The 12,734-nt window shown below is 38.0% G+C and overlaps 1 protein-coding gene across 6 annotated transcripts in view; it reads right to left on the reverse strand.

Annotated features, from left to right (window-relative positions):
- Positions 1 to 12,015, reverse strand: part of tlk1a (tousled-like kinase 1a) — a 39,875-nt gene extending 27,860 nt beyond the window's left edge. For 2 of the 6 annotated variants that reach the window (XM_079880267.1, XM_079880269.1), the window contains exon 1: positions 11,631 to 11,874. In XM_079880267.1, the coding sequence (XP_079736393.1) occupies positions 11,631 to 11,763 (133 nt within the window). In that variant the 5' untranslated portion in view covers positions 11,764 to 11,874. Of the gene's footprint in view, positions 1 to 11,630; positions 11,882 to 11,916 lie in introns of those variants that run through there. The other 4 variants (XM_079880266.1, XM_079880268.1, XM_079880265.1 and 1 more) reach the window with 4 other exon arrangements.
- Positions 12,016 to 12,734: the final 719 nt, after the last annotated feature.

The following is a 12,734-nucleotide window of genomic DNA, read 5'->3' on the forward strand; positions in this document are numbered from 1 at the left end:
GAATGCTATATTTGTAAGCTCTAAGTTGTTCCTAATCACATCTAAAAGAGGGAACAGTCCGTTGCACATGGCGATAATGAGTTGATAAGTTGATGTTGATAATGACGCACAATAAATGATGAGTTGTCAATTCATTCTTTCTTATCTCGAAATTGTTGTTAAGAATAGTTGGCCTATTTATTCTGGTGATCGGTATCAGTAATCAGTATCGGCCAATACTGCTTCCAGTGATCGATAATCAGCCTGGCTTGAGCACCCTTATTTCCAGTGACTAAAATGACAATGACTAAATGTGAGTAAAATTTGACTAAAATGTCTAAATGGACTAAATGGTTTACTTTGACTAAGATTAGAATACAATGGGGGGAAAAAAAGATAAGGTTGACAAATATAATAAAAACTATCAAATATGGACATTTGATACAAGACTAAATTACAAAATTGCTGACAAAATTTACATTTACACAATGTAAAAAGGTTCAAAAAGACATTGATTGTGGTTACGAGCGACTTAAGTAGATAAGAATAAAATTAAAATGCCTTTTTCTTGGTGGGGCAGTTAAAGGGTTAAATGTCACAAATGCCATCAGGTAACGCCAGCCTGTTCCACTGGCTCCCACCACAAGTATGTTGTAACCACAGGAGTAGAGAATCACACATGATCCACTGACACTGGTGCTGACACTAATGGAGAGATGTGATGTTGACAAACACACAAAGTGTCACAATACTGTTTGTCTTCATTTTAAACAGCATGACTCATTTAAAACCTATCAAACATCTTTTTGTGAAATGTCTTATAACACTGACCAGTAGTAATTACTTACCCAGTAATTAACCAGCAACCAATATTGACAGTATTCATATTAGTGGTAAAACAATATGAGATGTTCTTCACCTTGGTGACATCACATCACTCTACACTAGATTACCCGAGTCAGATAACATCTTTATGAGTCCCCACATCAACCACAAGCTAGAAAATGAAGCAGCGCATCATTCCTCCACTGGGACTCGTGACTCGTCTACACCCTTGAGTCCTTTTTACATAACATAGATGCCCAAAACAACACCATATACTCATTACCATAAAATTCACTTCTAATAATTCACTTATGATGATAGAATTGCTCAGAAAAAGGTAGGAAGAGATAATTCAGTGAGTGGTGTAATGTCAAAGCAAGCATGATGTGGAAGTGACTGATGGCACTGCTGAAACTGATACATGTTAAAACTGACCAATGAATAACTCTCGTATGGAATAATGTTAAATTAAATAACCACATCAAGCATGTGAGAAACGGATACAGGTCCTGATGCCACAACTCCTTCACTGGTGGCTGACCAGACACACAAACATTCAGATTCAGCTTTTCTCTCCTTCTATGAGATCAACACAAATATAATAAGGAGAGAACACACAACACCCCTGGGACATACAGGATTACATCAGGGGACACAGGGAGACACATGCAAGAGAGAAATGGATACAGAATTATGGCCAGTCTCAGCTTATTACAAACTAAAACACACAAACATTAATCCACTGTGTGTTAATGACAAGAAAGGTGTAAAACAAACTTTTTAACACTGCAACACATCATCATGACATAATATCTCCTTTACTAGTCCTGCTCAGTAACTGGTCTGGTCTACAGTGACACAGAGTCGTGACGCTTGGACTGATGATACATAGAGAAACATGAGAAATGTCACATCACACGATGGGACTGAGAACAACATTCATACCTGTAAACATGGGACCGGCGGAGAAGGAGACGGGTTGGGGTTGGGGCTGAAGCAGGTTGTTAAGTCAACTCTAATACTACTAAATACTTATTAAGTCTACAATTTTAATTCTTCTAAACATGTACTGGAATCAGCAATTGAAATAATCAGAAAATTCTGATAGAATAGAACTACATGTTTAGGTAAGTGTAGAGTATGGTAATTAAAATGACCCGCAAAAACATGACTTACAGTTCGATTTAAACGACTTGACTGTTAAAATAAATAAATAATAAAATAAAAAGTTTTATAAAATAAGATATTATACTACATGTATACTATATGGGCAAAAGTACTGGGACACGCATCTTAATTATTGAATTGAGGTGTTTCAATAAGACCAATAGCCACAGGTGTATAAAATCAGAACAGAATGTTTCAATGCCATTTTGGTGATCAAAGACGAGTTTTAGGGGTTAACATTATTGATTACAGGGGGACTTTAAAAACATTTTCTTTGAGGAGTCCTCAATCCTCATACGTGTAAGTGGTGTTGCAAGTGTGGTTATGTTAATGACGTTATGAAATTAGGGAATGCAAATTAATTGTACGTCCTATATTAGTTTAATATTAATAATTGAATACATTAAAAGGAAAACTAGTGAATTATCGCCGTCGGCGATATCTTTCTGACTATCGTCGATACATGATATACTCTATCAACACAACCCTATCTCCCCCTTTTCTCATCTTGCTCAAAAATTCTACATAAAATTCTACTTATTTTCAACATTTTTACTTTCCTCGTTAAGTACCGAATAAAGCATGCTGGGAGCAGATTCAGTAAACAAATTATTTGAGTACTTGATTGGTTTAAATTCACCCTAAATAATTTAATCTAATAGATTGCACAATTTAGACAATTACATAAAATCGAAAGAAATGAAGTTTAAAAGAGAAACACAATTTTGTTGCGTAGACCCGCAAATAATATAAGCAAATGGTATGTTGCTGTGCTGCCTGAGACTCACATCATCAAGCAAAAGTTGATATACTCTAAAAGTAATGTCTCAAGGGACTAATGTCGCCCACAGTACCAATGTGTTTAATGATGCTTGTTCATAGAGTTTATGTTTAGACAGCCACGATAAAACATTTATTGCAACTGTGTAAATGACAACTGTTCTGGAGAGACTCCCACCAACTCAGACACTGAATTAAATGAGAGTAGAGACACTGTTAGTATTGCTTACTTCATAAAAATGAGAGATTATTTAATCAGTGTCACTTAAAGAGAGAGAGAAAATTTGTCACCTTGTAACAGACTTTTAAACATACAGTAGCCTCAAAAAGTATTTGGATGGTTAAGTCACATTTAAAAATGTCTGAATGCCATTGCATCAGATATACAATGTATTTTAAAAAAAAGGTAGTACAAACATGCTTTAAGCACAACAAGTAGTTTATCGTGTTTTTAATGTATAAAGTAATGTAAAACAAATACTACTAAAACTAAAGAAAGAAAAATGTAACATTGTGTTTGTAAAACGCTAGTGGATCATGTCGATAGTTGATGCGATTCTCTACAACTGTGATTCCTTTGCTAGGACAGATGTGTGAACTTGAAGATAAGTGAACATATTCTTGGGAAGCTCTAATTTAAGTAGTTGCTTTAATTTAACTCGAAGCTCAGAAGTCATAACTATAATGGCTATGTGTACATGCAATGAGCTTGATATACGAATGGAATTTTGATCTGAATGAAAAGGTTGGCGTCGATCTCAATCACTTAAATAAGAAAAAGATTTTTTAACATATGTCATCAAGGTAAAATGAGCACTCATACAGGGCTTCCCCCCAACAGCCGATTAAACGTTAGTCGACCCAAAAAGTTTTAGTCTGTTAGTCGCAGGGGGGAAATAGTGGTGAAGTCACGCAGTCCGTGAGGGACAGATCGTTACCGGCAGGACATCCAAACGTTCGCCTATCATCCATTATTCTCAAATATCTCTGATCATTTGAAACAAATAAGTAGCAACTTTACATGGCTGCTCACTATAATGTTAACCTAGATAAATGTTTGGCGCACATCCAAGTGTTTGTGCGGAGTGTGAAAGCTAAAGTATTAGTGCACTTACTGCATGACATGGAGGAGCTGGCGCGATCACTCGCATTTTTCAAGACAACAGCGGAATCAAATTAAAATATGCTTACAGATAAGAGTAATACATCATTCAAAACTGTAAAGGGTTTTGTTTGTACAAACAAAGTTTTGTGCCCTTGTAAAATAAAATAAAACAATCAGGATGCGCTTTCTGCCGTCAGTCTCCGTGAACTGAAGCACATAAATGAACCGAAACTCGGTGTGTATAGGCTACATGCCTCACAGACATGAGAAATACATCTATAGAAAGCTTGAATTGTCTATTTTTAAATGAAGAAACACTCTCTGATTAGACCCATGTAATCCTTATGGTGCATTTCTCTCTATCGGCGCATCCACTACACTGCGGAGATGGCGAGTCAGCATTGTCAAATTCATCTTTGCAGCAGACACCAGCACAGAAAACACTAGTTTATTAATAAACAATTAAAACGCCTCCATGCTATTTTTTTTTACCCAACACATTCATAATCATTACTTTTGACAAGCGTGCGCTTGAGTGGGTATCACGGTTACAGTAGCCTATATTAAACGCTCATTATGGCTTAGTATTCTCCTCCATATATATTTTAGTAATTAAATTAATATAAACATGCGATTAGTCAACTAATGGCTTAAATGAACGACTACTAGTCAACTAGAAAAATCCTTAGTTGGGGCAGCCCTAAATCATACCAATTAGTACAGTAAAGCTGAATTGAGAATCACAATTTTTTTTTTTTGTTTAAAGTAAATTTTATTTTCAAATTAGATTTTCCCACGATTCTGAACTAATCATGCATTAATTGATGCAGTCTAATCAAAAAATTATATATAGCCTATTTTTTATATGAATTGAGCAGTTTGCCCGATTGAATGTTGAATCCATGAACAGCATGTTGAATCAGCGTCGGGGCCGTCGGTGAGACTGGGAACTCTGACTGGCAGAAGAAAACATAACTGACATTAAAAATGGTAAGCAAGCAAGCGCTGCTTTGTTAACGATTTGTATATCTTGTATACTTTGAATGACAAATATAGACTATTGATACTGCTGATATCTACAGTTAATTCCTTACACGTAGACGCAAAACACATGTGCTAGTTTGCAGTCGCCTGTAGTCTGTGCTGTGTGTTCAAGGCAACAACATCACCGCTAGTTCTTTGAAGTGACTACTTGTCGCCACCTACTGGTGTAACTATGTAATTGATACAATCTTCAATTGAAGCGTCAAGTTACTTTGGATAAGGTGATTTACTCTATTTTGATCACTACTGTAGACATCATATTATATCCGAACTATAAACTTTTATTCCAGTACTTCTGTGATAATCTGAATGTTTGTAACAGAAATAATAAGACTGTATGGTTGAAAAACGTTTTCATACCTATACATGACAACTGCTCTCTCTGGATCAACAGCAGCGCCAACACAGATTTGTTCCATTGTTATCGTAATTGTTAAAGGTTTTAAAGACACAGCCGAATCATTGTCATTAAGGAATAAGGTTGCATGGCTGTTTGAATCGAGATTGTGATCTTTTAATGATTAACCATTAGGGGTGGGGAAAAATTCGATTCTTAGATGCATCGCAATGTGGACGTGGACGATTCTTAAAATTGAATATATTAAAATTGTAGACTAAATATATAAATTTAAGTAGTCTAAATACAAAACACAACAAATTTACATAAATTCACAATAAAACCTAAGCCACCTAACCCAAATGCAATAATTTAACACTAAATAATACTACAGTACTAATAACAGCAAAGTCTGTATTCGGTATGCTACAAACCAGCTTTAAATTTCAGCAATTCTTTTCACATTTTTTTCCTTCTCTGGACAAATACGACACCTCTCCTGACTTATTGCATGTCCTGCACAAGGTTAGCGTTATTTTAGAACGCATCACCTTAAATGCTGTGAAACCCATTGTGGAAGAAGAACGCCGTCATGTTTAGCGCTCATCAGGATCAACTGAAGGCTGGATTTTCAAAAGTACATGAGGTTCGCGGCTCTATTCTTGCAGTAAACTTGCACAACGTTCTTCAATGAATAATTTATTAGATGTACACCGGTTTGTTATTGTATGGATATCGACTTTTCACACTAAACATGCCGCGGAACAAAACGAACAGTGATTGGTTGCGTTACATGTCAGTCAGTCATTGGCTGATATTTTTATTCTTAAATACATGTAAGTGAATGTGTTTTGTCATTTAAGAAACCTTTATAATGATCATGATTCATGTTAGTTAATCAGTCAGATTTAGGCCTACAACACCTCAATTCATCCACTTCTCCCGAAATACATTAAAGTAAGTGGCTGGTGAAGTGTGAGAAGAATAGAGTAAATTTTATAGTTACCTACACAATGTGTATCTAAACACGTCATCAATTTATAATTGAAAGGATTGTTATTGCCGCTTCCATAGACATCAGTGTATATTTTACAAACTATAAATGTTGTTTTGTAAGTACTTATGTGTATTTAAATGTCTGAAACCTAAAATAAAGCTTGTGTGGTTGAAAACACTGAATAGTTGTGATATAATATGACAGCGCTAAGAGCGTCTGTCTCTGCAGCGCCAGCCAACGGACGAACGCAGATTTGAATTTAGAAGTTGATGATCACGCGATCTGAACGTTCAAATCACACCGGTGTGAACGTTCGTACGCAATCAAAGGGTTAACTAGCGATCACATGCAGTGATGATGCTCCTTACGTCCATTTCGGAGAACCAGAGGGCAAATATTTCAACAGACGTCTGAGGCATTTATGTGGCAGCGAAATGAGGCACCGAAATCTGCGTTTTGATTCGGTCAGGTTACATAGGGACCGGTTCCATATCGGTGCCCAGTTCCGGTACCCAACCCTATTCATAAAGACCTCTGAATTGGCCATTGTGTTCACAAGCTCAACGGATATGTCTGTGATTGGCTATGATCAACGCATGAGAGCGTTTGAGAGCACACGGAAGTGTTTGAAAGTTTTTTGAAAGCAGGAGTGTTTGAAAGCACAAGCAGGCGTATACCAGTGCCAGTTGACCGATCCACTGATAGACATTAGACACCTGTTTTCAAACACTCCCGTGTGTATCTGTGCAAGCGCTCGATGAAGAGCGTCATTGATGCATATTTACAACATGTTTTTGAAGCGCTGATCATTGTAGCCAATCAGACATATTTGATGAGCGCATGAGTACAAAGGCCATTCCGAGGTGTTTATGATTCCGCTCAACAGCACACAAAGCGTCACGATTTTAAAATTTCAGTATCGACTTGGTACCGACGTCGGTACTTTTGACAGCACTAGTCTGCGTGAGACGCCCTCTGGCGTTCAGATGGAGCAGCGTTTACTACCGATCAGCCGTGCTGCACTGACAAGCTGCGCATAAAATAATTGCAGCCTTTGCAAAATCGCTTGCAGTCCTAATTGTGATTTTTCACAGGTACATTTGAACCACTGACCCAACAAGGTGGGTAGAAAATATCCTTAGCATTGGGCCTGCTGAAGGTTTATTCCTTTTCTAATCCGATCGAGAGGACATGTAAACACTTGTTGTTCGGACTGAAAACTGAAACTGAAAGGACTGCGCAATGACATAAGCCTTGATTATACTCCAGTTCAGACACGTACACAGACAGCACGGACACATATTATTTGTAAACTGGGAAATTTCCCTCCACGAGTTATTGCACATCTGGCTGTCTTTATAATGTTTTAACGACGGATTGTAGAGGTGCGGTGCTTTCTTCAAATTCGACGTCCATGTTTTTCCAGCCCATGCGCAGTTGGTGCTTTTGTAGCACAGTGACCGCGTGGTAAAAAATGTGAGGCACGCGGATGTCCGCAAAGAGCCTCCGCGTACACCCTCCGATGACCATTTTTACGTCACGAGGACCCTAGCGCTCTCGCGGAACGTATAACACTAGCTGTAGAAATAGCGTAATGACGTATGACATGTGGAGCGAGCTGTTCTTCCTGTTGAATAAAGTGTCTCATAAATGAGTATCCTGTCATTCTAAAATTCTCCTTTCACTCCTTCTGCGTCTGTGAAGTGGACCAGGACAACGTCCCTCCAATCCTTGCTTCGGATTCTCATCCACAGACGACTGGTTTGTCGTCAAAACATTTGACGTTTGGGCATGTAAAAAAATCTATCCCGATTTAAAGCTTGTGATATATACGCGCACATCAACCGGATCACTTGTTTAGCGTTCATGTAAACTACATTCAGATTCATCAATCGGAATGAATTCAGGGTGTCATCAGCACTCAACAATGTCCCTCAGCAACATGCGTTTTTGTTGTTGCTCACTCTTTTTTTCTGTAATATAAATAATCAGCCTATAGTCTAAAGTTAAAGATATTAATAAGTTGAGAGCCTTATGTTTATTTGACGGTGATTTCACATTTCTTGTTTGTATGAAGGCTACATACAAATAAAAGGTGAACATGAATTTATTTGTACCATTTTTATTTCTAAAATATTATATAGTTTTATAGGAGGTTTTATAGACGTGGCAAATTCGTTTTTCAGAAGTTTGTAGGTACAGACATTAGTGGTGGGGAAAAAAATCGATTCTGTTCAGTATCGCGATATTTTGTGCACGCAATTATATCGATGCAGTAGCGCGAAGTATTGCAATATTTAATTATAAAATTATCTGTTTTACTTTCGGGTTTTCTCCATTGGTTTTCTCAGAGTTTACTCTGATCATTTACATTTGCGTAACAAATTCAAATGAAAATGGCTTCACCATCACAACCGGTTACATGACAATCCGTAATAATTATTTCTTTCAAATGGAAAGTGTGGCCATGTTGACCAACTCCGTTTTCTAAAAAAAAAAGCCAATATTCCGAAATGAATTTTGGTTAATGACCTTATAGCCAACAGGACTGGACTCTAGCAGTATGCTACACATTTTTGTTTATTTTCTCAATTTGATTGAAGCTCTAAGTTACTCTTACATGTTATTATTCTCTGGTTTATGTTACTCAATTATGTCTGCTTTATGTTAATGTATTTAAATAATTTTAAGTTATGTGCTGGGAGCTCACCATTCATGTGAGAGGTCTCCTATTCAGAGAATAATTACGTCCTGTCCTGTAATAAGTCCTGAATGTTCAAGGACAAAGTTTTTGCACTTCAGTTAATGTGTAGAAGATAATGTTCACAGAATTAAATGTGACATTTGAAGTGAGTTGAACAGTCTTTTTTTCCTAATCTTTTTCAATGCCTTTGAATAATATGGGGGACATGAATCGCAATACTTGCTGTATCGAAATATGTTAAGAATCGCAATAATATTGAATCGTGGCCCAAATATCGCAATACTATCGAATCGTCACATTTTCGCCAATTCCCACCCCTAACAGACATCATCCCTTGAGGGCGTTCTTAGCAGTTTTTCTGAGGCTTTTATATTGTTCATAGCGATATCGCAATTACATCGTATCAACCGAAATTAAGAAATATATCGCGATATAAATTTTGGCCATATCGTCCAGCCCTATATTGAACACTTATCGAACTCTTGCTCTCGACATTTCAGCGGTGTGTTACTGTAAAACTCGTATTGTGTAGTGTCATGCTGTGAACAGGACTTATACAACAGCATTAGGAAGCGAGGAGTTCTCTGAAACTGCTGTATGAAACTCTCTCTGGCCGCAGTCTTTTAACCAGGCTTATCCCTCTCTCTCTGGAGCACCCAGAGCCAACATGGATGCCCAGCACATTCCCACTGACACAAAATGGCAGTGCAAAGATCAGTGGTGTTATCAGGCCAGGACATAAACAGGACTGCAGGGGAGGTTTATCATTAGACTTCGTAATGGTGGCAGACGGGAGAAGGTGAGGCTATTTTGGGCAGCCTCCGACTCAGTGGATGTGTTTCAAGAGTGCTAAATAATCGATTTACACTTCAAAAACAACACATCTGGGAGATACAGCTACAGTAAACAGATGCAGCTTAATAGCATCACCCAGGCTTGATAAATTAAATTACATTTCCACATCTTAGACAGAAAGTAATGACAGACAACATAATTCAAATATAAAAACCATGTAAAAGTAAAGGATTTAGTAGTTAGCCTAATCCTCAATACTGCCTCTTGCTCTTTGTCCTTTTTGCACTCTCTGGTGAAGAGGCATCATTTCCTTGACATTCTGCACGGGTCTCCTGCTCTCAGGCCCCTGCACAGGCACCCGGGTGAACCCTTACAATGCAGGGATGTCATTTTAGCTTTCTGCTCTTCACAGGCACAGTCAGTGTCCACCTGTTTCTGACACATACTTATACTGTCAATTAAAAACACCTACTTTGGGTTTATGCTATCACTTTATTTCACCATACATATACATACACACACACACACACACACACACACACACACATACATATAAATATATACACATACATACATATATATATATATATATATATATATATATATATATATATAATATATATGCATGTATATGTATATGTTGATTGATTATTGAAAATTTGTATAATTTATATTTGCATTGCTACACCAGTGGTTGTTCACAATATCCTTGTGGTTAAACAGCTCTTGAGAGTTTCTCACCTAAACATCTCCCCGGGGGAATACCACTTATCTTTAGTCTCTTTGCAATGAAAACAACACATGCAAAAGCAACAGCATGGAAAGAGTACAGTGAAATGATCTCATTTAGGTCTGCTGACAGACAAACACATTAGTATTAGGATGCAATGCTCAGTGACAGGATGAAAGGTCAGCTGTGCAGACTGACACAACTTGACAACTGGCCAACAACTCCAATAATATCCTAAATGCCATGTGTGTGGAAGTGGACAACACCTTAAATAAGGCACAATGCCAAAACTTGCACCCATTACAGCAAGACCAAGCCCAAACTGTTAGGAGTAACTCTATATGTGTGATACATTAAATGTGCTTTATTACAAATGTGCATAGAAACATACACTGCAACCAAAAAAAAAAAAAATCTAACTTCCCAAAACAATTAACAAGTGACTTAACAATAAAAAAAAGTTAATAAAAGGCAGGGTAGAAAACAAAACAAATCCATTTGCTCCATATGCGCGACCCTGTTTGCCATCATGAACCAGAGTCTCCAAGTCTCACTCCTGCTCACTAAAACCTCAAATATAACCTCAAAATCGGCAGCTTACTGTGTAATCTTAAAATGCGATATCATATTGCCAAATATCATAACGCATTTAAGTTCTAAAACAGTGAATTACCAGTTGACGTTTTCTTTTTTCTTATTTTGACTTGCTAAAGCTCATCCTGAGCAGTTGCACTGTAGTACAGTATGAGCTTATGATGCTAATTAGCCAAGAGCTATAATGCTGATGCTAAAGTGCTCGCCTCAACTGTATGAGGCTAACATGCTAACCAGCTAAGAAGCTAAATGCTAGTTAGCCAGTCAGAGACCACTTTACACAATTCATTTTGACAGCACAAGCTAGGCGGCTAACTAGCCATGAAACCAACACGCTAGCATGCTAAGGGGCTAACACGCTTGTCAGCCAATACCGCGCTAGCTAATTAGCAAGAATGCTATCCAGCTAAAGAGCTAACCCAACCGCAGCCTGCTAGCCTCATACTGTAACTCGTAAGCCAAGTCGGTCGAGTAATTGTAAGCTAATTTTAACTCCACAAACGGAACCTTGAACCAAAGTCCTTGTACTATCCAAAACTAGAAACTTCTGAGAACAAAACAAGCACACTTTACCTTCTTTGGCTGGTGCGAGCGGCGCGCCGAGTGTGTGTGGAAGCGGCGCCGGGGACGCGCTCGAGAGCCGCTGCTGCTGCTGGAGCCAAGATGGCGTCCCCTCCAAACTTCCACTGTTACTTTGCGCACTCATCGAGACACTTTTAGAGAATCATAGAGCAAAACACCAATCAGCTGTCCACGCAAAACACATCAGACAAAATGTAGGAGGTTAAGTGAATGATGGTGTGTGTTTTTTTTCATCGGGGGAGGAGGGGCTGTCAACACTTGGGACAGACACACAAACCTTCATCGCCCTCTGCAGTGCGTCTAGAAGCGCCTGCTGCTACTGAAGAGGATCAAGATGAAATGAAGACATGAAGCTGCTCTGTCTCTCTCTCGAAACACTATCGCGATACTTGACACTCATCCCATGGAAATTAGCTGGGGGGAGAGACTTGGGGGCCACTTAGAAATTACTGTCCCATCGGTCTAAACATCATATCCATCACACACATATGTGGTGTAAATACACTGCCTGGCCAAAACAGTCATTGTTTGGATTTAAATAGGCAGATGCTTAAAAGTCTATGATTGGATCATTATTGCAGTGGTTATTATATTTCTAGCATGTTATATGATTGGCAACAGTTCTTCTAACCCTGATGGAGTGTGTAGCTTTTCATTTCTTAAACAATCATGTAGAAATGTCAAGTTTCATCAGGCTCAGATTGTGAAAGAATGGTTGGGAGGAGCAGGAAGAATCATTTTCACACATGAATTGGCATTCATTGTAAGTCTTTGGGATGTGCTGGAGGAGACTTTACAGAGTGTTGGACTCTTGCATTGTCAATACAAGATCTTGACCAAAATGTATGCTCCTCTTGACGGAAATAACATCACAACATTTATTTCCACTCTTAAGCATTTGCCTATTCAAATCGAAACAGCGACTTTTTTTTTTTTTAGGCCGGGCAGTGCAGATGGCTATAAATATCAACCTATGACATAGATTCGCTTCAAATCAGTGTATCAAAAATGAAAGTACATGCGATCTCATGCAATGCAATTTGTACATGCAATAAATGTATAGGCCTACTGACATTATATACTTGTACATCTTAT

Source organism: Squalius cephalus (genome assembly GCF_949319135.1).
Source record: "Squalius cephalus genome assembly, chromosome: 9".
Taxonomy (NCBI): domain Eukaryota; kingdom Metazoa; phylum Chordata; class Actinopteri; order Cypriniformes; family Leuciscidae; genus Squalius; species Squalius cephalus.